Source organism: Morchella sextelata (assembly GCF_020137385.1).
Source record: "Morchella sextelata strain SCLS chromosome Unknown scls_13, whole genome shotgun sequence".
Lineage (NCBI taxonomy): Eukaryota > Fungi > Ascomycota > Pezizomycetes > Pezizales > Morchellaceae > Morchella > Morchella sextelata.
This window is the reverse complement of record NW_025408628.1, coordinates 772,115-799,091: the sequence shown is the minus strand read 5'-3', so window position 1 is coordinate 799,091 and position 26,977 is coordinate 772,115. Positions and strand designations below refer to the sequence as shown.

At 46.6% G+C, this 26,977-nt stretch overlaps 8 protein-coding genes across 8 annotated transcripts; 5 read left to right on the top strand and 3 right to left on the bottom strand.

Annotated features, from left to right (window-relative positions):
- Positions 1 to 558: 558 nt before the first annotated feature.
- On the bottom strand, positions 559 to 1,909 carry H6S33_002605 (uncharacterized protein; the record flags this gene model as incomplete). The annotated part of the gene is made up of 2 exons (XM_044833960.1): positions 559 to 1,817; positions 1,870 to 1,909. The coding sequence occupies 2 exons, from the start codon at positions 1,907 to 1,909 to the stop codon at positions 559 to 561; spliced, it is 1,299 nt and encodes a 432-aa protein (XP_044692766.1).
- Positions 1,910 to 3,128: 1,219 nt separating this feature from the next.
- H6S33_002604 (uncharacterized protein) lies at positions 3,129 to 4,964 on the bottom strand (the record flags this gene model as incomplete). Its single annotated transcript, XM_044833959.1, has 3 exons — positions 3,129 to 3,296; positions 3,364 to 4,677; positions 4,755 to 4,964. 3 exons carry the CDS (start codon positions 4,962 to 4,964, stop codon positions 3,129 to 3,131), a joined length of 1,692 nt encoding a protein of 563 aa, XP_044692765.1.
- A 2,273-nt stretch (positions 4,965 to 7,237) lies between these two features.
- Positions 7,238 to 8,415, top strand: H6S33_002603 (uncharacterized protein; the record flags this gene model as incomplete). Its single annotated transcript, XM_044833958.1, has 3 exons — positions 7,238 to 7,459; positions 7,535 to 7,819; positions 7,888 to 8,415. 3 exons carry the CDS (start codon positions 7,238 to 7,240, stop codon positions 8,413 to 8,415), a joined length of 1,035 nt encoding a protein of 344 aa, XP_044692764.1.
- A 1,476-nt stretch (positions 8,416 to 9,891) lies between these two features.
- Positions 9,892 to 10,506, top strand: H6S33_002602 (uncharacterized protein; the record flags this gene model as incomplete). Its single annotated transcript, XM_044833957.1, has 1 exon — positions 9,892 to 10,506. The coding sequence occupies one exon, from the start codon at positions 9,892 to 9,894 to the stop codon at positions 10,504 to 10,506; it is 615 nt and encodes a 204-aa protein (XP_044692763.1).
- Positions 10,507 to 12,761: 2,255 nt separating this feature from the next.
- Positions 12,762 to 14,975, top strand: H6S33_002601 (uncharacterized protein; the record flags this gene model as incomplete). The annotated part of the gene is made up of 3 exons (XM_044833956.1): positions 12,762 to 12,845; positions 12,903 to 13,367; positions 14,637 to 14,975. The coding sequence occupies 3 exons, from the start codon at positions 12,762 to 12,764 to the stop codon at positions 14,973 to 14,975; spliced, it is 888 nt and encodes a 295-aa protein (XP_044692762.1).
- Positions 14,976 to 20,517: 5,542 nt separating this feature from the next.
- On the top strand, positions 20,518 to 22,849 carry H6S33_002600 (uncharacterized protein; the record flags this gene model as incomplete). The annotated part of the gene is made up of 4 exons (XM_044833955.1): positions 20,518 to 21,581; positions 21,637 to 21,755; positions 21,807 to 22,392; positions 22,456 to 22,849. The coding sequence occupies 4 exons, from the start codon at positions 20,518 to 20,520 to the stop codon at positions 22,847 to 22,849; spliced, it is 2,163 nt and encodes a 720-aa protein (XP_044692761.1).
- Positions 22,850 to 24,413: 1,564 nt separating this feature from the next.
- H6S33_002599 (uncharacterized protein) lies at positions 24,414 to 25,356 on the top strand (the record flags this gene model as incomplete). Its single annotated transcript, XM_044833954.1, has 2 exons — positions 24,414 to 24,895; positions 24,954 to 25,356. 2 exons carry the CDS (start codon positions 24,414 to 24,416, stop codon positions 25,354 to 25,356), a joined length of 885 nt encoding a protein of 294 aa, XP_044692760.1.
- A 136-nt stretch (positions 25,357 to 25,492) lies between these two features.
- H6S33_002598 (uncharacterized protein) lies at positions 25,493 to 26,777 on the bottom strand (the record flags this gene model as incomplete). Its single annotated transcript, XM_044833952.1, has 3 exons — positions 25,493 to 25,797; positions 25,863 to 26,670; positions 26,754 to 26,777. The coding sequence occupies 3 exons, from the start codon at positions 26,775 to 26,777 to the stop codon at positions 25,493 to 25,495; spliced, it is 1,137 nt and encodes a 378-aa protein (XP_044692759.1).
- Positions 26,778 to 26,977: the final 200 nt, after the last annotated feature.

The window sequence follows — 26,977 nt, the reverse complement described above, 5'->3', positions numbered from 1 at the left end:
TCAGTCATTATCGTAGTGCCCCAGCCGCTCGTTGCCCTTAGAATATGGCTAGCTGATAGTGCGGGTTGAGATCATGAGAAATCACTCGTATATATCCATTAACTACTATACATCTAACGGCGCACGGAAGATCTCTATAAACCAATAGAAGGAAAACACATCCGTATTATTATTATTTTTTGCCGTAGATGAGATACCACTGCTGAAGCTATCTGAAGGCGAGGGAGAAAAGGTAAAGGAAGTGTATGTTCGTTGGTCAGGTAAACTATTGTCTCCTTCTTTTAAGTACGAGGAATTACGATGATATCTTTCTGTTTTATTTTTACCTTTATCTCCGGAACAGTTTTGGTCACTTGAGGCTATTCAGATTTAAAAATAACATAAAACCTATTTGGGTAATTAAAATCCACGCTTTTTACCTCCTCCTAATACGTACCATCAAAAGTCCATTCACAAGCAGCATCGCCAAACCCCCTACTCCGCCATCAAACATCAAAAGCTATTCGCTCCCACCAAATACCTAAAACACACGCCAAGATCGACTCAGGATTAAGCAAGTTAACCACACGCCCAGCCCCAGCGTCGGCGAAAAGCTATCCTTGGCACAACAGTGTTATAAGCCAGTCGTTTCTCCTCCCTTTCCTCCTCCCCTCCTCTTCTCCTCCCTCCTCCCCTCCCCTTCTCCTCCCTCCTCCCCTCCCCTTCCTCCCAAAGCCCGCACCCACCTGTTCCTTGTGAACTGTGTGGGTACTGGGTAGAGGACTTGGAGGGGGGGGGGGATTCTTTCTGGGCAGCTGGCTTGCCTGGCCTGGTGGCTGGTCTCCCTTGGGCTGGTTCCCTGGGTTGCTGGCTCCCGGGCAGCCTGTTCCCCGCCCTGTGTTGTCTCCCCGGTGGGAGGCTTGCCCTGGTTGGCTCGCCTCCTCGCCTTGCTGGCTGGGTTGCCTGCTCCTGTGGGGAGCTTGCTTGCTCCGGCTGGTCGGCGGGCATGCTTGCTTCGGCTTGCTCGCTCGCCCGCCTCCGGACTTGCTTGCCCTCTGGGTGGCTTGCTTCCCCGTGCGCCGGCGGGACTGGTTGCTCGGGCCGGGTCCCCTGTGGGTGCTGGCTGTCTGGCGGGTGTGCGGGCTGGTTCCCCGGCCCCCCAGCTGCCTGGTTTTCTTGTGCGGGCTGGCCTGCCGGTCCTGTTGGGGGCCTGGTTGCCCTCGGTGGTGTTCGGGGCGGCTCTCCGGCTTGCTTGCCCGGGAGTGTTGGCGGGCCGGTGCACTGTGTGCGTGGGCCTGGTTGCCCTGCACCGGTGTGCTGGCTCCCCGGCTTGCCCGCTGGGGCGGCCAGCTCGGTCGACGGGTGGAGGGCTGGAGGGCTGGGCCCCGAGTGGTGCCGCCCCGGCCGGTTTCCCGGGTGGGTGGCTTGCGTGGGCTGGCCTGTTTGGGTGTGGCGGCGGGGTTTTTTCTCCCGCGCGGGCTGGCTCTGCTGTGTGGGCTGGCTCCCCTGCCCCGTCTGGCTGGCTGCTCGGGTGTGTTGGCGGCACTGGTTGCCCGGCTGCCTGGGCGGGCTGGTCCCGGTTGCCCTGCGTGGGTGCGCAGGCTGGCGGGCTGGACCCCGGCCTGGCTTGTTCTCCCCGGTGGCTCGCTTGCCCGTTCCGGCTTGCTGGCTGGTCCGCGGGTTGACTCCCAGCCTGCGCCCCCGCTCAACCTGCTCCCCCGTCCCCGCGTCCCCGCATGTCCCCGTGCTTCTCTCTACGGAGAGAAGCCTGCCCCGTCCCAGCTGCCTCGCTGTGCTTCTCTCCACGAGAGAAGCACGGCTCCCTCTTGACCTCTGGGCTCTGTCCGAGGGGTCAAAAGGGAGTTATCAGTTCCCCGCCCCCCCTCAAACCTGCACCCGTGCTTCTCTCCGCATGGAGGAAGTGCAGCATTCTTCTGACCTCTGGGTGTTATCCGAGGGGCCAAGAGAATGCTTCGACTGCACACAGCCCGCTTTCTCCGCTCTCCTCTGCAAGGAGGGAGCGCAGAATCCTCTTTGTTCCTGGGCTCAGTCCGAGGGATCGAGGGAATTCTGGCTCCTCCCCATTCCCCATGTAAAGAGGGTGTGCGGAGCTCTCTTGGTTCTTGGGTTCTGTCTGAGGGAACACGAGAGTTCTGTTGATGCCTCTCTTGTTTTGTTTTTTTCGTGTTTGGAAGGTATACCATGGTAAGTAAGTCCTCACCCATTCCTAGATATAAGTTCTTAATACTGCTGATTGTAGGGGATGAGCACAAGACGCAGTAGCTGCCCGCCCCCGAAATATCCATCTTCTACAGCGTAGGTTGTGATATTTGATATCACCACATCGAAACCATGGGAGTCAAGGTATGTGACTCCTTTCCCGTAATTTGTAGGCCGGGGTCTTAGTCCTAGATGTATCTCATAATCGGCACGAGATAGCCACTTCCAACTATGAAGAATATCTTCATGTATTATCACTCGGCCAATGTGATCCTCATAGTTTAGGCGCACCGCGTCTTGTCCCGCCCGTAACAATACTAGATCACCCGTGCCTCGCTTTGTTTCTGTGCAGCTGTCAATTTGAGTTGGTCTGGTAATGCTTGTAGTCGCGTGGGCTCGCATGCGAGTGATAGTTTATGACTCTCACAAGCGGGAGCAGTGCTAATCGGGGAGTCGGATCAGGCGGTCTACCACTCTAGTAGGTGATTATAGCGTTGCAACGTCATCCCAAGAACTATGCCTCACATGTAGTTGAAGCCTACCGTTGTGATGTAGACCATACTGGCAGCTGGTTGTTGTGCGAGGATTTAACGGGAAGCATGTCGATTTCTTGAAGCTAAATGTTAGCTGGCTAACCTCTGTGACTAGTAACACACAACTACCGGGTTTCTATAGCTTGTTTATGCGTTGCCGTACGTATACAACACCTTAAAACATCTCATACCACACACTCGTGCTCCTCGCTACATGTGCACGTATGGTTGGCAGATACACAGGCAGCCAGTTGTCTCTCACAAATCCTAGCAAGATCATAGGGAAAAGGAATAAGGATAAGTGTATATACGACAGAATGGTATATATAAAAAGGAGAATACTGTACAGGAAATTAAAGCATGCTTTTGGTTTATCTACACGTTTAAAACATACCATTACTCGAAGCTCCACAACGCCAACAGCGGATTCTCCTCTACCGACACCTCGCCCTGTAGCTGCTCTTCGTCTGCAGCTGCGGCCGGCTTGAAGAATATCTTTTTCGGAATATCAAACTCCACCACGGGTGGCTTCTTGATGCTCTTATTAACCTCGGCAGCAAACATCTATCCTCCAACTCGTTAGCTCTCACTCACCACCCAAACCCAAAGAAAGGGAAAAGCGGCAACTCACACTAGCATAACTATGGTCCAAAAAGTCCTCCAGAATATACTTCTCCTTCGTAAACTGCTCGCCAATGATCCTCGCCAGCGTCCCCACATTCGGATGCCAATGCGCCATCAGCATCTCAATCTCCCACAAACTACTCTCAATCGCCCTCGTCTTCATCGGGTCCTCCTCCCTCTCCTCAAACACATCCGTCAACCCCTCCTTCCTCCACTCCTCTCGCTCCTCGGCGCTCCCCTCGCGGTGCACCATGAACGTGCAGCTCGGATGGCGCTTCAGCAGGTTATACACAAACGGCACGACAATGACCACGGCCGCCGGCGGCGCGCTCAACGCCAGCCTCGCCATCCTCTTGATGAAGCTGGCCACCATCGCCGCCGGCAGATGCGTCGACTCCAGAAACGTATCCAGCAGGCGGAAGAAGCGGGACCTGTACCTCACGTGGAAGACATCGCGCGTCAGCAGTGCATACAGCTTCGTGTAGAAGTTCGGGTAGTCGAGGTTCTTTGTCTGTATGAGGTAGAAGAGGCCGTTCAGCGCCAGCAGCGAGATGGACCCGCCGGCGTCGTAGGCGTCGACGAGGAAGTCCATGAGCAGCTGCGGGCGGGTGAAGCAGGGCACGATGCGGATGGACATGACGGCGAGGATGGTCTTGATCTGGTCCTTTGTGAGCGGGAGACGGAGCGTTGCGAGCCATGTTTCTTGCAGGAGCTTGCGGTGCGTGGGTTTTGCGTGGATGGGGGGCTGCTTTTGCGCGCTGGGCGCGGGGGCGGTGGTGTATGTACTTCCGAGGAGCGGGGCGTCGGCGGTGGGTACGTTCTCGAGAGTGAGCAGGAGGGCGAGGACGCTGGCTATGAAGACCGGGGTAGGAGTGGGCGCTTCGGCGATAAGCGCGGAGACGGCGGTGTAGAATGCGTACCGGATGTCGTCGTGGGCGTTGAGGTACTTGCTCGTAAACTCCTGCTTGACGGCGTCGTCAAGATGCTCCGAGTAGAGGAGCGCTCTCATGAGCTTCCCGAACAGCATCTGCGGGAAGTAGTACTCGTCGCCGGCGGGCTTCATGTGTGCGCCGTCCTCCTTGACAAGACGCATGTACAGCGTCAGCGCCGTGGTCTGCACCGCCGGGTCCTCGTGCGCAATGAGCGCGGACAGCTCCTTGGTGTAGTCTTTATATCTATCTTTCAGCCACTCGAGAATCGTAGACTGTGCCGCATCGTGGCTCTTCTTCCGCAAGAGACTCCCGTTTGCCATCAGGCGGCAGAAGACCCGACATAGCGATACGGCGGAGGTCACGGCCAACTCGAGATTCGCAGATGCGTTCTAGTACATAAACCAATCAGCCAATTGGCACTCTCCCACCCCCACTACCCAATAAACCCAGAATATCAATGCCCTACCTGAACATACTCCAGCAGCGTTACAATCTTATTATAGTGCTGCGGCGACTCCGCAATAGCCTCCTCCAGCACCAGCACATCCTCCGCTGTCGGCAGCACAACCGGTTTCTTAACGACCTTGCTTCTCGCCTCGCTCCGTGTCTTTTCCAGGGCGGTCGTGCGCTTGCGCTTCTTCGTGGTGGTGCCGTTTGTCAATTGTGAGGGAGGCATCTTTGCGGTAATGTGTGGTTGGAGGTGCAATGATTGTAAGAGCTTCAATATTTTTTTTTGTGAGGCTCTGTGTGGGCAGGGTAAGCAGCGGTAGTAGTTAGTAGGGAACCCTAACCCAGTCAACTAATTTTCGGGTCTTGTGTAACACATTGACTTAGCTACTTGTGCCAAGGCTTGCTGTATCACGGCATCCACGGAGAGATCAATGGAATCCGTATATACCTCGGAGTAACTTTAGGATGTCACCGACGTAAGTTATAACGATGAGCACGCGCACGAGACGAAATCTGAAAAAGGTTTGTCTTACTCGTATGTTATGGAGCGAGTCTTGAAATTATCGAGATCTCGAGAGTCTCGAGACTTGAATCAAGTTTCCTCAAAGTCTCGAAACTTTGTCAAGGGTTTTAGGAGTATTCTTAGCATTAACCGTGGCTTTGGAATAGGTGGTGAAGGAGGGTTGAGTCAGCCTCGAGTCATCGTATTAAGATGAAGTAAAGTACCGATTCATCATGATGCCGGCGCTCAGCGGGAGAAATTAGTGAGATTCCGGATGACATAACTAGAGCCTACGCCATATGTATTTGGCCACATATACCGAAAGTACTCCGCAGATCGAGTATAACTGCTCAGTGGTCACTAGGGTGAGAGCAGGTCACATACTAGGTTCACGTTAGGCCCTGGAGGGGGTAGCGAGGGTCCAGCGTTGGACGATTCAGAAGAACTGTTTCGGGGAGAACGGCCCCCGTAATTTGTCCCGTTTAATCATGGGAGTATCATACTCGGGTGTCTAGCGGCGGAGGGTTGAGTATTGGCAGGCACCCGAACTCGGTATATACCGCAAACAGCGTAGCCTTGAAAAAGTACTGGTTATAATTACCAGACATACATAAGTACTAGGGGTGTGCCAACTCGCGACCGCGAGTTGTACGTTGAATTATGGGTATCAAATAAAATTTAATTCTCCCTCTACAATCATGAGGGGCCTTCGGTCCCATCCTCCTCCTCTCGTGAGTGCTCAGTACTTTGATGTGTCGTGCTGACTAATCAACATCCCTGCACTCAGCAGCCAATCAGACCGTTCCAATAATAGAAAAAATAGAGACAGTACATTATAGATTTAGCGCCGTCAATACTTGTGGTTTCATACCAAAGATCGATTTGTAGACACCACATCGCTGTCTGTAGGGGTCTTCCGTGGTAGCTAGTTGATCATGAGCGGGTAATATAATGTTGGCAATTGCAATGATTATATATACATGTAGGTTGGGCGGTTAAGTGAGGTGGAGATCTACATGTAGACACGTAGCACTGCGCCTGTAATTCTTCCTCTTCCTTCTCAATACTACCTATGACAATACAAGAGCTTACCACCTATAACTGCATTTGTTATACTGCTTCTTTGGCAAGGTGGGTCTGAAACTCATGATCATCATATGAAGTTATTTCTGGATACGGTAATGTAGCGACATAAATGTAGTCTGGTTACTCTGGTACATTCAGATCCAGGAACCAGCGCATAAGATTCAACCCATTCGGCTTTTGGAGGAATGAACTTACCAGTTACTAGAGGCCGAATAATTTTGCTCTCTCAGCTAGAGTAGTATCCATTACCCCTGCTCTCTTTCATCACAATATATCACTCGATTACGTAAACTGGGAGTGAAGAGAGTCGGAAAATTTGCATAGTTGTGGTTCCTAATCTTTCCATATCTTTTTTCCGGAAATGTGAACTCCTATGGCACAACGTTGTAAACACGTTCGTATATACCTAGAGTGGTGAGGTGCGGGGAACCAGTACTCAAAACTACAGGTCTGAGAGTTCTAGGCAGTCATACTATCTCTAACACCTCGCTGCTAAGAGACCTTGCTCTCTCTACCACTGGTTTGTTGCCCGAAATTTCGTTCAGTACACACGATCTCGAAAGTTGAGATATCAGGGCTAGGGTTGCGAGGGGTGGGGGTGCATTGAGCCGGCGACGGGTTAGGATTTGGTAATAATTGATGGCATGCAAAGTGGCCAGCCAGGGCTGCAGACAGCACAGTAGATCCTGACCAAAGAGGAAGGTTCCCAAGCCCATTTTCCTCCTTCTGAAAGAAAGTTCCATCTCTAGAAATAAAGCCATAAGTTCAAAGTCTTGGCAGACCTACTGTAACAAACATGTGAAAGCAAGCTTTCGTGCAAAACACCCCCCCACCAGACAACCTGAACCCATTGGCAAACATCACCAATAGCAACACTCGCGCCAATCGTACAAAATAAAACGGCCTACAAAATGCTACTCCATATCGCCCGCCGCCGTACACCTGCCGTTGCACAGAAAATCCATGCTCGTAGCTTTATACCCACAGCTGCGATTTCCTCTACTACAGCTTTCAGGACACTCGAGAATCCAAGTGACGAGTCAATCCGTGCGCAGATCTCACAGGCCTCTGTGTCCGAGCTTAAGTCCCAATTGACAACCCGGAATCTTCCAACTAGGGGGAACAGGTCGGAAGTGAGTATTTGTCGATGTATGACGTCATTCGAGTGAACCGCAGCTAATTACTTGCGATCGATTGAATTCATGAAGCTTATCGACAGATTGTCAAAGTCTTTGTCAGGCTCTGCTCCCCCATTAAGAGCGGCAGTCGTAAATACGATTAAACATACTGAACCCGGGGAAGCCAAACGCCCCGAAGCCGAAAATGACGCTGGAAATACCGGCGCTGAGGGAGGTAGAAATACCGGAGCTAAGGAAGCCAAAACTCCTCGAGCTGGAGAGGCCAAGTACCAACATAATCACCCGCGGGATATCCCAGAAATGCCAGATCCAAGCGTCTTGGACTCCAAGGAGAAAGAAGGCCCGATCCGCGTAGTACGTTGAACCGAACGTTTTGTGCACTTTGGTCATAATCTTACTCATTGGTGTATCATCGTATCTAGCCATTGGCTCCAGACAACAAATTTGCGCGCTACCATCGACACGAGGTTGTCCCCGAGGTTGCTAAACCCCTCAAACTCCAGGTGACAACTGTCCTTCCAGATGCCTCCGAAGTCCTCGATGAGCGAACAGGTGACCTCGCCAAGGTGCTTGAGAAAATCTCCGTGGAAGTCAAGGCCCACCGAGAACAAGTCCAAGGAATCGACAATGGGATAAGAGAGACAAAGGAAATGGCCAAGGGCATCGTGGGCAATATCGCAGGCGGTATGCAGGATATGACGGGGAAGGATAGCGATTCAATGCTGCGTATGATAGGTAGATTCCCGATAGACCTAGCAAAGGACATGATAGAGGATATGATGTCGGCCGGCAAGCAGTTTGCAGAGGAAGAGAAGAGGGAGAGGGAGAAGAAGCGAGAGAGAGAAGAGAGGGAGGAGGATACGGGCCCACAGATTTTGACCAGCCAGGAGAGGACTGTCATGTATACGATTGGCGGGCTATCGGCTGCATGGTATCTCCTTGGGTACTGATTGATTAGGGTATTTTCTTCTTTGTATGATGGATAGTTTTTACTTCCTGTATTTTGTAAAATGAACGAAAATCAATTAGTTGATCTCTACAGTGCCTGTATCAGCTACCACTCAAAGTTCAGCCAGGTTTATGACAGAAATTGGAAATTCCGCCAAGCCGGTTCATTCTAAGATTTTCAATGGTCCTTGCTCCAGCTATCTACGGGCACTAAAACTAAAATAGCTTAATACATTACCGTCAACATAGGTGAAATGATAAGGCTTGCTGTAGGCTTATCGTCCAAATAAGGCATATTTGAACATTTTTTGACGAAAAATTGTGTCCTTAGCCTTCCCCCCATAAGGCCTAAAATTTTGTAATCATTTGCCGAGAAAAAGGAGTATATACATCTTTAGGTATTTGTACACATTAATTTAGTTTAAGTGTTATCAAATAATTTAAGCCTTTATACCAGATAAGTCTTTTTATCAAATAAGACATTTTCGGCAAATAAGGTTTATATAAGATTTGTAATTTCCGATTTTACTAGCATTTCATCGGCTATCCTACTTATATATTACCTCCAGCAAGGAAATTTCAGTTCTCCCATAACTTAGTGGGTAGCATGAGGTACATTCTACCTACAATGCTCTAGGTTCAAATCCTCTCTTTTGCTTTTTTGAACCACCAAGGACATAATCTTATCTGGAAAAAAGTCTTATATTAGCCTTAAAAAATGCATAAGTCTTAAAATATGGAAAAAGTCTTATTTCGAAATAAGGATTTTCACCTATAGTTATTTGCTGTAGGATTATTCACAAAAAAGCAATATATCAAATAAAATGTTTATTTTAGGCTTATATAAGCGTATCCTGAGCCTTTCGCAAGCATTATTATTTGACCTATTTTGACGGTAAAGTAACTCAATGGTGGCATTCTCTATATATAGTACCATGGTTGATATCATGGTAACATGATCTGTCAATAATAACATACCGCCAAAACTCGAAAAATTGGCTATCTCCGTCCAGGGATTACCATTCGAGTGATTGGTTGAATGGCATCGATCTGCATAAGAAGTTTCCCATAGAAGTAATTTTGATCTAGCCAATTTTTTCGAGTTATGGCGGTACATACTTGTGCCCTATTTGACAGTCCTAGGTAGGTCTCACCGCCCTACACATGTCTTGAAGCAGCATATGTGCAAAAAACACAATAATTTTAGGATTGTGTACGACTTCCAGGTCCCGATATAAGGTACCACTATATTATAAATACCACTTTGCCTACACAGAAGGGCCGATACTACCAATCTACCGATCGCGAGCTTCACCATAAAATTGAAGATATTGCCCCTCGCTCCGTAAAATCCCGAGCCCTAACAACAAGGACTCCCTTGCATTCGAATCAGAGTTGCAACGATAAAACTTACGCGAAGAAAGAGAGAGAAATACAGGACATACGCACCTTCCATCCACCAATTCCCTCTAAAAAAAATGAACGTAAACGACCTCCTCTCCTCTCCCCTCGCTCTCGACGACCCTGGCTTCAAAAAGCGCCCCCGCGCCGAAACCCTCCCCGGGACCCAACAGCAATCCCTCGAGGTTGATATCCCAACAATCTCCGAGCTCACCACCCAATTCCCCACCCGGAGCGCATTGCACGCGCACCTTAACTCCCTCCCTAGATCAATGCTTATTGCAATGCTGCTCGCAGAGAATAAGGACGCGACAGGGCCTGTGGAAAAGCTCGCACACTGTGTATACTGCCACCAACCGTTCGATAAGAGCGTGGAGGTACAGGACTGCAAGGTAGAGCATTTTGGTGACCAGGATGGGCCGGCGTGGGATTGCTGTGGGTTGGAGATCCTTGAGTATGTCGACTATTCCAATGAGGGTTACCATGCGGCCCCGGAGAATATTGAGTCGCCATATTGTTATGAGGGCGTACACCGTGAGAGCTTGGTTAGTGAGGAAGAGGCAGCGGCGGAGGCGGATAACGGTGAAGTTTGGTGGAGCGAGTTTGGGGAGCGGGGACCGGATTGCAAGAGTATGGGGTGTTACGATAAGGTCAGTCGTGGGCATTTGGATAAGAAGACTAAAGCTGGGTAATAGGTAGACTTAGAAATAGAGAGCATTGCAAGGTATCCTTTTTATGATGCCACTGAGAGTATACGTAGTCTGGGCTGTTTTAAACCGGTTTAGGACGATATCGCAAGGATATATGCAAGCTTTTGCAGTGTCAGATAACACGACGCTGAACTGTGTAGTCTTAGATTAACTACAAAAATTAAAACCCTACCGTATGGCTCGAGTGACAATCCGTGGTTCAAGAAAAGTACATGGAAGAAGATCTAAGAAATACAAGAGTCTAGTGCATGCATAAGCACGTGCTTGCGGCGTAGTCTCACTCACACTAGGCAGAAATGGGAGACGAATAGTAATGCACCTAATGGCATACATAAGTTTCACCTATGAGCAGCAGTATTTCGATCCATAAATCTGGCGGGATTGAAGATCAGATCTTCAAATAAATATGCAGAACAAGCATAAGGATACGTTATGTACATACATGTAGTGAACTTAGTCTTCTGAAACCCTAACCCTATTACTAGTAGTACCAGGCCCATGCTGGTAAAGAACAAAGAGAAACCCCCCCCCCCCCCCTTTTTGCACATAAATGTATACATTCAAATCCTTCTAATTCTTCGCCTACAAATGTAAACACAAAAAATATTCTCTGATGATCCTAACAAGTCTTCATTAGTTCTGATGGAATCTAGGAGAAAGAAAACGACACCAGTCGACAAGACCCCTAAATGGGCAAGAACAAGGCCCAGTACACAGGACGAACCTACCCAAACAGCAACAGACGAGAAAACTTCTCCCACTATTCATAAACCCTCGATTCAGAAGCGCAGGTCACCTCAGCTGGAAGAAATTGATGAAAATTCAAATCCTCGCCCTCGAAAAGCTCCTAAATCCTCGAAACTTCCCCATTTCAGATACCCTCAAATCGAGGACCCTCTCTAATGTGTCTTTTTACGGCAGTCTAGCTCTGCCGACGTTCATCAACGTTGGCTACGAGTCTATCGAGATGTTTGAGACTTTTCTCAACTGGTCTTCTGGATACGTAAAGATACCTCGATGGATGGCCCCCTGGTTCTGTGGAATGAGGCAGAGATCGAAAAAAGAAAGTATCCAGAACTTATGAGATACGAACACGAACTTCCACCAAGCATAAGCCATATCTACGACCAGGAGAGCTGGGACGCCGCTGTGGTTCATGCAACTACAATAAGTAAAGGATCTAGATATGTGTTTATTCGTGCAGCGTCCGGTCGGTGCGGAGGATGGAAAACATGTGATAACAGAGACGGGGACGAAAGTGGGACCCACCTCAAAACACAGAGATGGGAAGGAAGAGAAAAGTGATGAGGAAGACCAGGAGAGCGGGGACGAGGCAAGACTGAAAAGGAATATCAGAGATTTGAACGCCGTCATAAGTTCAGATCTCACAAAGCCCCAAATGGATAAAATCAAAGGCGACCGGTGCGAAATCCTAGCAAGGATTGATCAATTAATAGGTTAGTCAATTATAAAGCCACCATGCTGTTCGGCTCTATCTGACAAACATATCTGTTGCATCTGTAGCTGAAAAAGACCTAAGTAAGGCCAAACTAGCGAAACATCCCGCCACTCAAGATCCAATTTTAGTAGATTCTAATCAGGATGAAAATTCTGACCCCGGCCCCCCCATTCCTCTGATCCTATTAGGCGGATTTAGCAACGCCCGAGCACGGATCTCTGGGTCAAGAGAACTCGTTCTTGGCACTCAATGTAGTTTAGTGGGTATAATCAAATGTTTTTCAATTCACCCTAGGCGGGTATATACCCGCCTAGAAGATTCAGTTTTTTCAAAAAAATATTTCTCATGAACAGCAGCTAGAAAATATATGTAGACAAGCCGAATGTTATCTAAACAAGCAGATTCGACTGCAGCCAACTTAAGTTATGTAAAAAAAAAAAGTGGTCGGCTAAAAAAAAAAGGTTTTTATTAGGTGGCGTGGATTCCTACAAGGAAAAAAATTCACAATCTCTCTCAATAACCCAACCACCTTATCGTCCGCCTTTTGAAACAAATAATTTCTACAATTTTTAGTTCTGTCAATATGCAATCGGGAGTTCTAGATCTTGCGCAGACACCGTCTCCGCTTCTCTCACAAACTACATCAACCCGGCGATTGCAATCTCCATCAACTAATCGCACAAGACTTGAAGAAGATGATCAACTAATTCTGATTCGTCTTTGCGTGTCACATCAATCCGAGTATATAGAAGGCAAGAAGGGTGATTTTTGGGCAAAAATGGCTGTTTTGTTGGATCGTGAAACTGGCAAACGGCTACGTGATCCTGCTTCAACAGTGAAGGGTCTTGTCTCGACAAGAAAGGTGAATTATTCATTTCTAACATTAAAGTATAGTAATCTTACTAGAATTTGAATATAGATCAACGTGGAAGCAGAACTTCTACAATCGGGTACCGCTCAAGTCGATACAGAAATTACACAAGCACTCGATAAATGGATTGAGAGATTGAATTTTTTAGAGAAAGAGAAGTTGGACGCCAGCAAAAGTCAACAAGAAATCAATAAAGAAATGGCAGAAGCGGAACAACGACGTTCCAATTTACTCGTAGCTCAAGGTGCTAAAAGACAAATGGTCGATGAAGAGGGGAAAGGGAATACAATTCAACAAATACGTACCAAGAAATCCAAAGGTACACAAAGAACGGAAATGCTGGAAAAAGAAATAGAAGCGGGACATGAAGATACAGAAAAGTTGGTTAACGCAGTCATGAATATGGGAAACCAAATGGCGGGAGCAATTCAAGATTTGGCCAACCGGCCCCAAGTGGGGAAGGTAGAGACCGAAGCGTTAGAGAATAGATTGAGTTTGTTGGAAGCCCAGAACGTAAGAAGAGATGACATACTATCTCAAATACTTGGGCATGTATCCAAATTAGCAGAAAGGAATGAAGGAAACTAGTATATTCATTTATAATCTTTCAGAGCATAATATAATCCCTAAAGGCTGGGGGCGCAACATTGAATTGTGATGTTACTTGACTACCACGAAAGCAAGTATGAATATTGGTAAGTAGGACCGCAGCATTATAATAAGCTCCTACCGGAGACTTCCCTATTCTCAATCCATTTTTATAAGCTACGAAGCCCCAAAGATTGACAACCTTTCCAAATCCATGCTCAACTGCTATTCTGTAGGAAGACATAGCGGCATTATGAAGTTTTTGTTCCAGGGTTAAAGGGAGCGCTGTTGATGCTTTATAGGGACACATCACGGAGTAGGAAAGACTGTAGGCTGGGTCTCCATAGATATAATATCTCTCCGCTGGAGGTAACCTTTGGTAAACCATTCTTAATATCTCTTCGATACCAGACATCTTCCACAAAACCCAGTCCCCAAGTTTACCTTCAACGGGGCCAAAAAGAGAAGAAATCAACCCATCAGGTGTCATTATACCCTGCCACTTTAAAGCATGAGCTTTCTTGTACCCGGTATAGAACACTCTCTGATTTTCTTCTGGCTTGCAAATGGTTCGAAGAGTTCCATCAACAAACCCCCATACCCCATCGGGCCCATCAATATTTTTGATACCGTTATTATAGGATCGTAGAGTGTTCAAAGTCAACCTCCTCTCATCCCACCGCAGCTTGACTTTATACCTAGAGTCAAGGTAGCAGACAACGGCATTGAAAATATTTGATTGAAAACTCCGCGATTTGCCAAACTGGTGGAAGCGGTCCTTGTATCGAGAAGGTGAGGAAAGCCGGCTCAAAGTGATACACAGAGCTAACTCTGCTGAACAGACGCATCGCGCTGGGTACACAACAGATTGAAGATTAAATTGTTCCAGCATCTCGTATATTTCCCTTTTTGTGAACCTAAAGTACTCATCCGCTACCTCATCTGTCCATGCTTCAAGTGAAAACTCAAAGCGAGTGAATACAATTGATGGCCGATAGCGAGTAGCCTGTTCCATTTCCCTCCTCCTCCTCTGTCTTCTCTGTCTCCGTAGTCTTTCACTTATCATTACTGAAACCATTGTTACCGATACAGCAACCGTACTGGAAACAACAATCAAATCCATTTCACTGGCGTTTCCTTCCATGACTGCCGAGCCAAAGGAAACCAGTAGCGGAGCGAAACAAACTCCAGTAGCGAAACAGTAGAGGGAAACAGCAGAGGGAAACAGACTCCGGAAACGAAACGGTGCAACGAAACGGCGGGACGAAACGGCGGGACGAAACGATTCAGCGAAACGGTCCGAGGAAACGAAACGGCGGTGAGAAACCAAACAGTAGTGGTGATGCCAAACAGGTATATGCTTTGCCTGAAGCAGCAGGAGCAGCAGGAGCAGTAGCAGCAGAAGAAACGAAACGAAACGGCGATGCGAAACGAGACTGCACTGGTGATGATGGAAAGGTTGTGAACTTTGATGGCGATAGCTTAAAGCTTGTGAATAACTTAAAGCTTGTGAATAACTTGAGGGATCTATGATAAAATTAGTGTCTCTAGTTGTCAAATAGTAGGGCTCACTCACAGGTTTTGGGTGTTGGCGATGGAGTGATGTCAGGCCTAGAAGTCAGTTTTGCTAAATCCCCATTTTGTGCTTTGTCACGGCCCGAACAATTTGTTGCCCAAGCGATCCATGCTCGGGCGTTGCTAAATCCGCCTATTAGATCCAAATCTGATTCAGGGAAATATCGATACTAAAAGAGCTGTCACTAAACGAGTCAGTACAAAAGCGCCCATACCAAAAACAAAACGTCCTCCCGCAGCAGGCCCTGCAAGGACGAAAGCGATCGGCGCACCAAAAAAAGCTGGTGTAAATACGCATGAAATGAATTCAAAGTCACTATTCGACCTTCGGGATAACATCGAGAAAAATTGGAATGATGACTTTACCATACGACAGAAGCTTTTACTTCATCTATGGGGAGGCTCGGTGCCACTAAGTTGGAGAAACTGTCACATGAGGTAAACGAAAAGAATCAGATACCTGGAATTCCAAGCAGAAGATTCTTCGCCTCTCAAGTGTATGGTATTAATTTCATCGTTGGGCGATTCATGAACAAAGGAAAACTTACCGGCGTGTTGCTAGCGGATGACATGGGTTTAGGGAAAATTCACACCGCTCTTGGGGCGGTATTTCATATCAAACATCTTTTGAGACTTGGTGTGAACAAGACAATTCCATGGCACAGTAGTAAATTAAGGAACATGGCCACACAATGTCCGCTGTTAGCTGACACCATGGATATCATTCGTAGACCAACTCCAATAGTCGTTCCAACTGAACTTATTGGTTGGTGGTATCACGTGATATCGGACTTTCTGGGAGAACCGATTTTGTAATCCGGTATATCTGTGAATGGTGCCCCACAGCTGCCGAAGTGAATCTTATCGATGAGGATTCAGCTCGAGAGAGTATAATATACTTGATTGACTACGACACTTATAAGCTGAGGTGTAAAACAAAACTTTCTGGATGTGAATTTGGCATGGCTATATTTGATCAGTCACACACTGTCATGGATGAAGGGAGCTTGATTTACAAAGCACTCTTAGATCTCAATGCGCCGTATCGAATTCAGTTAAGTGGTACGCCAATTTATAGTTCAACCAACGATTGGATCGCCCAGTCGAAATGGTTATTTCCTCCGCGCACGAATTCCTCCGAGTTCGTAAAACATGGGCCTCAGACTAGCAAAGATTATCAAGAATGTTAGCGTTGGAAACCCGGACGGGAGGTTATCATATAATATCTTAAAGGCTTGCGCTATGCCCTGGACATTGCGTCGATGCGCACAAACTACAACTACCAGTGGTAATCCACTTGTCAATATCCCCCCGATGACAGTAACTAAAGTCCGACTGGAATTTACTCACACTTATAAGGAACGCTTGAAAAGATTCATCGAAAAGAAAAAAAAAAAAATAACAGGAAAAACCACCCACTGGCCGTCAGGAATTGGCGCCTGGCTTCTTGCTTCAAACCTTATGGATGAACCCCTACAGAAGGTCACCGCGATACCTGGGGGCGAGAGTGTTGGTCGGGAGGGCCGGTTTTTCGATGGATGCATGAAAACTTGATTCCGATATTGTGCAATCCGGTAAATAAGAAAACAGTCACAAATAAGGCTGTCATATTTGCGCCATTACCAGAGCAAGTACTGCTAGTGAAGTGGTGGATGACTACCTATTACTCTGATAGATTTGAAGTGTACTACTGTCATCAAGACGGTATCGACGGGATCGCGGCCCATCGTGCCCTTTCAATGATGAAATTTCACAATGATGAAAACCCAGCCGTATTCATCCTCACCCCGGAAAGTGCAGAGGGCCTGGCGGTCAGCGCTGCAAACTACGTCGTTTTACTCCAGAAACTCTGGAACACCAATGAACAACGTCACGCTCTTGCACATGTACATCCAATTACAAAGAAACGGCCCACAAAAGTTTTTATCTTACATTCCGAAGGCGAAGTCGATGATCGGGCGGAACAGTTGCACGAGCTTCATGGAATCCCAGAAAAAAATTTCTATACATGTACAGGGTCATGGGAACCGACACCACGATTAGAGAGGCTTTGGAAAACTAAGGAGAAACTCTACAGTTTCCGGTAGAATTATTGCGAAGGTGAGTTTTCCCTGACCCGATAGTCCTATTGGCCCTTGGAAGATTTTTACTCCGAGCACAGACCAACAAACCCACTCTTTTAGCGCTCACTTTCACAATAATTCTACCGGGAACTCGAAACTGCAATCCTACGGATCCGTGATTTATGTCAGAATATGAAAAAGGGGACACGAGATGTAACGGAAATGGTTGTGATACAGTGACAACTATAGAACTCTATAAACCACATCATCTATTGGTAGTTCAAGCTGGGGGCTGTTATTTTCTTTTGCTGGAGTTCAAATGATTGTAGATTGAGTTTATGTCAACACTATTTCTACAGGGTATATTTAATCACTAGGTTCTTATTGTGTAATCCTGACTGGATCATTCCTACGATGGAAACACCGATTGGAGAGGGGGACAGCGGTGCGCAAAGCGAACCAAGAGAATTAGAAATGGAATGGGGCAACTTAAGGGAAGAATAAATTGGGCTGAGGGGGGGAGAAGAGAAATTGCATAAGGAAAAGGAAAGAATGAGTTAAAAGGCAGGAATATTTCCGTACACATTTCGGTTTATGTTATTTCTTGATTTTTATTTTGTGGGTCTTTGGATTTGTCAGATATTGTCATAACCTCCGGGTTGCATACAATTAATGAAGTAACCAACCAATCAATCAATCCTGACTGAATCGAGAATCTAAGCTTAATCATGAACTATCACTCGCAAGTGATCGAGGTATTTGTTGTTTGTGGGCATGGGTTTATGAAAGGATATCAATGCACATTACGTGAAGTGTTTGATACTAGCTTGTTTAATTGACCGCTACATTCAAACAATAGAGAGGTCTTGATTATATCCATATACTCTTGGCATACCGGAAAAACCTCCTTTCAATTCTTTATATATGATCCATTGACTAACAGGGGATGTTTTCACCTTCAGGAGATAAGGGTTCAACTAGCCCCATTCTTGTCTATATTACCTTTAATTTATACTACATTATATGATGAAGATCATAGCCTTGTACCCTACTGGGTTGCGATTTGTGGCCAATCACAGAGAATTGGGAATGATTAATCGGGTTGCATCAATTCAATCTGGATCCCACCTACGCCACATGCACTGCAGTACTCTACAGAATATATTCCTCTTTCCAGTTCATGGAACGCTGTGAACTGTACATGATACTAATCTATGTTTTTGCTCACTTCCTCTAATTTACCGAGTATTTGTATGCATGTAGTACTTACATGTAGTACTTTACATGTAACGCAAGGGATGGGCACGAGACTGGTCCCAAAAGTCAAAACTCATAGGCGCCTTCCGGGGTTGAGGGTTTATTCTTTCTCTACGTATACAATAAATACCTTAAGAAACAGGAAATGCCATCCCAAGCCAGAGAACCGTTATCTGAGGATAACGGCCTGACAACGAATTTTGTTGCCCGTGGGTTTGAGGTCAAAGTTAACGTTGATTTTATTACCGCTTCCAACTAGTACTCACTCGTTAATTAAAAGGTTGGAAGTCGTTGTAATAAAATCCCCACACCGAATCCCGACCTTTTAATTATTAACGCGTGAGTATGTAGATATATATATATAATTGACAGCCTGCCGAAGAGCCATGGATTTAGACTGAGACAGTGGGCATATGTCGAAACTCTCTTGTATGTTGTAATGAATCTTCCCTTCTCTTCTGTCGTCTCCCTGTTCGCAAAAGTCTTGGTTAATCAACTTCACTATTAACTACATGAGGTATGTACTGCATTTAGAAGTAGAGTACAACCATGGTACTCGTAGTTTTTTGACGTTTTTGGAACGGACTGGGTCTGCACATGGGCGTAAATCGTGCTTGACAAGCATATTTCGGTGGTATGCAGACCCAGTCCAGTCCGGAAACGCCAAAAAACTACGAGTAGATCAATACATACATGAACCACATACCTACAGGGATAGGTTAAATGACCCATGATATCATTGCCAAGGGCATTGGTGACAGAGTTTGTGTTTCTTAGGGAAGGCATGTAGCAGTAGATTCCACTACATAATATATAGGCAAATAAATTATTGAGCTTGGGCATCCTATGGATACCGATGCCGGCCTAATAAAGCGCCACCCGAGATTTGTACCTGGTGCCTAGATGAAACCGCTGAGATTAGCTTGCGTTGAACCACAAACCTATCTTGTATTACTTGCATATTTACTCGCCTGTAATTACATATGCGGTGTGAGCTAGTAGTTACTTGTTTGGACCGGCATCTCCTAAAGAGTTAGCCCTATGGATATGGTAATATTTCTCAGCTTGAAGGAGCTCCTCCCATCTTTTCTCTGTCATATTCACACTATTTTCCATCTGACGGTACCATAACTTCTTCAAATTTCATTGCACGAGTGATCATACGTGATTGGATCCACGAGGGGGAAGAGTAAAAAATTTCCTCGCATAAGGATGTTGATCCTCCGTTTTTCTACATGGCCAGCATGTGGTTACATAAAAGGAGTTAATTGGACATACCGTCGCGCGATGAAATAAATTCAACCATAGACTGGTTTTTTTTTACTTCGGAAAAAATTTTCTTTGCCCCTCTCTCTTTCCATTGGAGAGGTCCAGGTTCAGGGCAAGAGATGCTGTTGGTCTCTGGACCTGCATGTGCCACCCATCACCATCATGGTATCTGCATGCGCCATCACTCGCCGCCCAGACTCTGGAGAAATGCATGCCAAGGATTTCGGTTACAACCGGGGACCTCAACAGGGTGCTCCTCCTCGTCCCGACACTCGATCATCGATTTGTTTAACTGGGTTTGAGAGACCAATATGCTGGAAGCGGACGAAAGAGCGCGTTTGACGCAACGGGCCGATGCAAGAACCCCCATGGCTGCGTACACATATTATTGTTTTTTCCTTATTGTTTTGTTGGATTCAGATCACGATCTTGTTTGAAATCGGACTTTTAAGCATATGGAAAAAGGCGTAATTGATTTCAGTAATAGGGCTGGCCGTAGGTGGAGAAAAATATCTATCTGCAGAGTCGTATCTAACTGAGGGGGTTTCCCCGATTACTTGTACCTACATACATGTAGGTACATAATATGTATTCATTATCGCAGGATGTTCTCATCCGATATCCATCGTGACCTCCCAGGGCTTGACCTGCAGCCTTTCTGAGTGCCTGTGTAAGCTTGTGGTCAGAAGACTTGGCGGTGCAGTGAGCGAGAGTGCAGTAATGGACCTTATGACCACCAACCTCCTCCTCTTCCTCCTCTTCCTCCTTTGTGCAGAATCAACTGCGTGCAGGGCTTAGGTACTGTTCTAAAGATTGCCCCTAGCCTCACTCCTTACTCCCTTCACCTTTGACCTCCTATATACACAGCTCCTACATTCCTCCTCTATTTCCAAACACGTCAAATATTGTAGATGTCGCATTCTCAGCAACCCGAGTCTAGCTCGGCCTCGCAACAGCGAGCTCCTAGCCCGCGACCTTCATCTCCTGGCCCTCGTCCAACTACACCGCGACTTCAAGCAACCGTCCGCCTTGGTTCGCCAGTACCTGGCCATGGCTTCCCAGCAACTGTCGTGGGAGCTCGTCCAGCCTCGCCTGCCTCAGTAATGCAGAATCCCTTATCTCAGTACAACTTTCCAGGCGGTAGTGGCTCGCCTCCAAGGTTTGGGACACCTCCACGTCTAGGTACGCCAACCAGATTTGGGACACCGCCTAGGTTCGGCACACCTCCTCCCCAGAATTATGGAGTGAATATCCCTAGCTCCGCAAACCCTCCACAATCGCCTTCCCGAGCACAGAGTATATATGGATCCTTTGACTCCCGGCAGCCGGTAGAAGACCCAGAGGTTGTGAGACGGCATCTAGTCACCGACGATATCATATCAAATTCGCCGGCATTTGGCCAAGCGAGTGGAGGAGTCTTGGATACGGAGTTTTCGTCATTGCAGCTTCAGGGTGGGGATATAACACGTCCGATCTACCGTTATGTAGAGAGTATTGAGAATAATGGCGGCCGCCGGAGTCGCTCGCGGTCTTTTCATGTTCCGCGTCCTGAGCCAGATGATGATACTTTAAATATCAGTAATATCAAGCAAATCGGTGGGTTTAGAAGAAATTACATCCGTCGCGTGGAGGGTGCTAGTCCTGCGCCTGGGCACAGTTACGGACATGCAATGCCGATTAGGCGACCATTTTTAACGAGAAACTTCATCGAATTCTTGACATTGCACGGGCATTTTGCCGGTGAAGATTTGGAGGAAGAGGATGAGGAGGGGTGGACGAGTGATGAAGCCTTGATCGAACAAGGCGGGAGAGATGATATCCCCGATGGCATCGAGGAAGGGAGTGCATTACTTGGAAGACCAAGGACCGCGCGAAGGAAAAGTATTTCTCACCAAGGAACGGCGGGGTCTGGAAAGGCAGCACTTTTGCTGTTAAAGAGTTTTGTTGGCACTGGTGTGCTATTTCTGCCCAAAGCGTGAGTTCACATCTGTCGAGGAAAGAATGGAAGAATAGTCTAACAAGAATTTCAGCTATTCAAACGGTGGGATGGTATTCTCCAACATTGTTCTCCTCTTGACAGCACTGTTGTCTTACTACTGCTTCGTGCTGTTGGTAAGAACTCGTCTAAAGATAGCCGGAAGTTTTGGAGGTTCGAGTCTTTCTATATTCTCTTATTTTTATTTATGCTGACAAAATGCAGATATCGGGGGTATCCTATACGGTCCCAAGATGCGACTCACTATTCTATCCTCGATTATCGTATCCCAAATTGGGTTTGCCGCTGCCTATATTGTCTTTACCGGAGAGAATCTTCAGGCCTTTATTTATGCGGTCACTAAAGGGGAAATGCATCTTGACATAAAATGGCTTATCCTGCTCCAGTTGGTGGTCTTCCTCCCAATGTCGATGATCCGTGACATGGCGAAACTTGGATTCACGGCTCTTATTGCCGATTTCTTCATTATGCTTGGTCTTGTCTACCTTTACTATTACGACTTCTTCACTCTGGCATCAGAGGGTGTCAGTGACATCGTTTCGTTCAATTCTGAAAACTGGACATTGTTTATTGGAACAGCAATTTTTACGTTCGAAGGTATTGGATTGATCATCCCAATTCAGGAGACCATGCAGAGGCCCGAGAAGTTCCCGAAAGTATTGGGAGGTGTTATGGTTATCATAACTGTTATTTTCCTTAGCATGGGAGCGTTCAGTTACGCCGCATATGGTAGCAATACTAAGACCGTGATCATCCTAAACTTACCACAGGATGACAAGTTTGTCAACGGGTTAGTCCCCTCCATCCCTTCTTGATGAATAGTTTTGAGCAAAACTAATACATAATATCACAGCGTCCAATTCCTATATTCACTTGCCATTCTCCTCTCTACGCCCCTACAGCTCTTCCCTGCCATTCGTATTATGGAAACCGGCCTCTTTCCTCGTAGCGGAAAAAACAATACCACTGTCAAATGGCAAAAGAATGGATTTCGCTTCATCACTGTCTTTGTTACGGCCCTTATCGCATGGGGTGGCGCGGATGATCTTGACAAATTTGTTGCCCTCATTGGAAGTTTCGCGTGCATCCCGTTGGTGTATATTTACCCACCGCTGCTTCATAGCAGGGCCTATGACACGAGTCGTTTCATGAAGGTGGCAGATATGTCGCTGGTTGTGTTTGGGTTCTGTGTTATGGCCTATACGACCACTTTGACAGTTCAGAAGTGGAGGGACCCGAATCAATAAGCGTGACGAACCTAAAAGGTTTAAGAAGTCACGTTTGATGAATATGGAGATGTCGACATAATTGGGAATTGTAGGTGATTATGGACGGGCGTAAGGATTTAAGAACGGTCGTGGGGATCAAGATTTGGCGATTTTTGTTTTTTGTTTGTGGTGCTTTCGTTAATTTTATATATGACTACCATTGGCTTCTTTTGAATACACAAGTATTTCTACCCTTTGTTTGATTCTGAGTACATGTAGTACTGGGTTAATTGCTTGTTTTTGTTTTTTACCTGCTCTCCCTACTGTTGAATTGGTCTCTCTTGTTCGTTTTCTATTCCGGGCTTATTGGAGTGTAGAGTATCAAGACTCCCGGCGGGAGTGATAGTATTTTGGTTTCTTTTTTTTGTACGGGGTTAAATAGTTGAATGGGTAAGCAGTCTCGACTAGATAGATAACTGCATGTGTTGGTTTGTGATGTATTGTTCCTGATCCCAAACATCAATATTACCCACACCTAACTATATTATATAGATATCAAATATCGAACTACTCTAGAATATCACGGACAGGAAGGCACCCCGGAGGAGGTGGGATCAATGGCAATATGGAGGCAAAGTGCTGTTAGTAGTTGAGGATCGATCTAAGCTACTTATTAAAAATATGGGAGGATTCCTATTGGCCCGACTTGCCATACAAACCCAGTTTTCAGACCCCTGTTTTTAGAATACTCTATCTCTCGCTGTACTGTATTTTAGAGGGAATTATCAATTATCAAATCAATTATCGATAACTTGAATAGATAAGTGCAGGGGGCATGTGGTAGTCTTTGAGTAATAATGTTAGGAAAGCTAAGATTCTACACGATTACTTTCTCGCCACTATCTTTTTGATCAAAGTTCTAAATGTTTCAATTGGGATCGAATCACAGTATCGCCTTCAACCCTGTATCTACTAGTAGAGCCTCGATCATGTGACGCAACTCTAAATACACGTCCCCAGACGAACCAACGATCAACAAACCACGCACAATGAAGCAACCACGGGGTCGAAAGCAAGGAGGCAGTGCATATCTGAGAATTTTCTTATTTTTCTTTGCCTGGAAGTTCCTATTGATAGGTCTTGCTCTCATCACTCCTTCTCCGGCATACGACACATCAACCTCCCTGATCTTAGGAACGAATAAAACCGGTTCCGGGTCGACACTCATTGAGAACCTGTGTGTTAAACTAACACGATGGGACGCCATATATTTTGTGAAAGCTGCTGAAAGGGGATATGCCAATGAGCAAGAATGGGCTTTTGGGTGGGGATACGTACAAGTCGTCTCTGGGCTCGAGAAAGGTATCTAGCTCACTGAAAACACATCAGACCTAGAAGATTGAAGTCTAATCGTTGCCCGGAGCTTGGGATCTGGAGTTGAATAGTTTTGTCGTCTATCGGGATTACATTCGGGTTACAGCCACCATACCTACATGCCCTGAGTGGAATCTTCATATCCAACATTTCGCATTTACTGTCGACGCTAGTACTGTATAAGTCAACCTTATTGGTATTTGAGACACCGGCCGGGAGCGCAGAGAAGATGGCGTTCATTACGGCTTGTCTCCATGTTGTTTCCCCTGCTGGGCTGTTTCTTTCGGCTCCGTACAGTGAGAGTCTTTTTTCGCTATTGTCGTTTACAGGGAGCTTTCTATACCTCTGGTCAGGTAGGGAGCTTGAAGCTGGGAATATTTTCCAAAGCAACACTGCTGCCCTAGCAAGTGCTATCATATTTGGCCTTTCGTGCATGGTCCGTAGCAACGGGCTTCTCAACGGGATATTTTTCCTGCATGATTTCATCCTCCAAATATATGGTGTGATCACCGGAGCAAATGGAAAATCAAATACGCTATTTTCGAGATTATTCCGAATTGGTATCTTGGGAGCCGGTGGCTTGATTATTGCCCTGGGACTTGTATTGCCTCAAGCGATTGCTTGGAAAGACTACTGCACAGCGGGGAGTAATAGACCGTGGTGCTCAAACACCTTCCCTAGTATTTATTTCTATGTTCAGGATTACTACTGGTATGCTTATCCTCACGTCCGTTACTTTAAGCCTTGACTTACATTCGTGAAATTTTAGGGATGTTGGAATGTTTCGTTACTGGACACTCCCGAATGTTCCACTATTCCTGCTAGCGGCCCCGATGCTAACACTTATGATTGTATCTGGTGTATGGGGTATCGGTATCAAAAATACAGCCGGTACACAGTCTATCGATTTTGACAAAACTCTTCTTCGCAAATTAGCATTTCCGCAATTGCTACTGGCCGTGATGGCTATTGTAACATATCATGTTCAGATCATAACAAGGATCAGTAGCGGTTACATGGTTTGGTACTGGTGGGTTGCGTACCAGATGTCTGCCGGAAGAGCGGCGGAAGAGGTTAAGGGAAAGGATTGGACAAAGTTTGTCGTGAGGTACATGGTGCTTTATGGGATTATCCAGAGTGTTTTATTTGCAGGATTCTTACCCCCGGCGTGAGGGATAAAGCCAATGACAGTTCAGATAGTTACCTTAAGCTCAACTTTTTATTTGTATGATACAATCCACAATTCCAGAACAATCCGTAATTATATAGAAACAAAACAAGAAAAGGCATTCATTGCCATACAGAAAATTATCTTGCATTAGCCCTCTTGCTCTTCCCTGGCCGCTTCTTCTTTCCGGCTGCGAAGCTCGACTTATTCCTTTTGGCCGAGAAACCACTCAGGTCAGCGGTTGACTCGGCATCGCCGCTCTTTGAAAACCTCTTCTTTCCCCCATGCCCGTATTTCTGGTCTTTCTTTTGCCTCTTTGCCCTTGAAGCTCTGGACGCATCTCGGTCCCTCTTGTCTTTTCGCCCAGAAGAGGCTACGGCATCTTCGAGAGCAACGTCGAACATGTCTGACTCGTTTGTAAACTCTGTGTCTGCTCCTTGTCGTTCTAAGAAATAAAATCAGTCAGTAAGATAATTACACCTTTTATGAAAAAAATAAAAGCACACTCACTCCTCTTCAGAACCTGGATCTTCTCCAGAGTGTCCTTCTTTGCCTTATTTCTCTCCTCCAGCTTCGCAAACTGCACCTGCTTTCCGAACTTCTTCAGATCTCTCTGCCTCCTCGCCTCAGCGGCTGCCTTCTTGTTCGCCGCCTCATCCAACAGCTTCTGTTTTATTAGGCCCATGTGCTCATCATCCTTTAGCATTTCCGCAAAGTAGTCTGTTGGACGAGAGAATGGTACACCCTCCTTAGTAAGCTTTTTTCGTGCGATGTTGACGGCGTCAAGCGCTTGCTTGTAGAATGTGAGCTCGCGGTTAAGGTCGTCGTCGACGTCCTTGATCTCAACGGGAGCATCGGTGGTGACAGATTGGTGCTCGACAAATGGGAGAGACGATAGTGGAAGAGCGATGCGCTCAAGGACCTGGGTAAGTGCCGAGTGGTTGTTGATTGTGAGCTTTTGATGGGGGAGGAGGTCGGGGACTTCGAGATCGTCATCGTCGATGTCGGAGAGCGCAATGTCGTCCTCGTCCTCGTCCTCGTCATCTTCGTCGTCGTCGTCGTCCTCCTCTTCTTCTTCTTCGTCTTTGTCTTCACTCTCCTCGGCGGCGGCGGCAGATTTCTTGCTGGTATTTTTACTAGTATCGACAAGTTCTGGTATCTCCTCGTCATCCTCGTCCTCTTCCTCGGCATCCTCCCATTCTTCTACCTCCTTCTTTTCATCGCCGATAGATTCTCGCTTTTTTGGTTGTCTCCTCGATATTTTCTTTAATTTGTCGCGGATTGGGTCTTTCCCCAGCTGTCTGTTCAGTGCATTTTTCTACAAATTTTCAAGTCAACAATTAAAAATAGAGCTCTAGTAAGAATGAGTGAGTCAAATTGATAGGAACTAAGGAAATATACCAGTTTGCTTTTTGGTTTCGCCATTGTTGAAATAATGGTATGGTTGCCTGGGAAATTCAGCGAATTGGAAACTTTTCCATGGGGAATTTTTCTCGAGTGGCTTGGGCAGTGTTGCAGGGCCGGGTGATGGTAGGGGATAATTACCCTACTCTACATATTACTTGCTGGCAGTCTAGAATTGCAGAAAAGGTACTGACTGTACAGTACTGTACCCACAGGTAGAG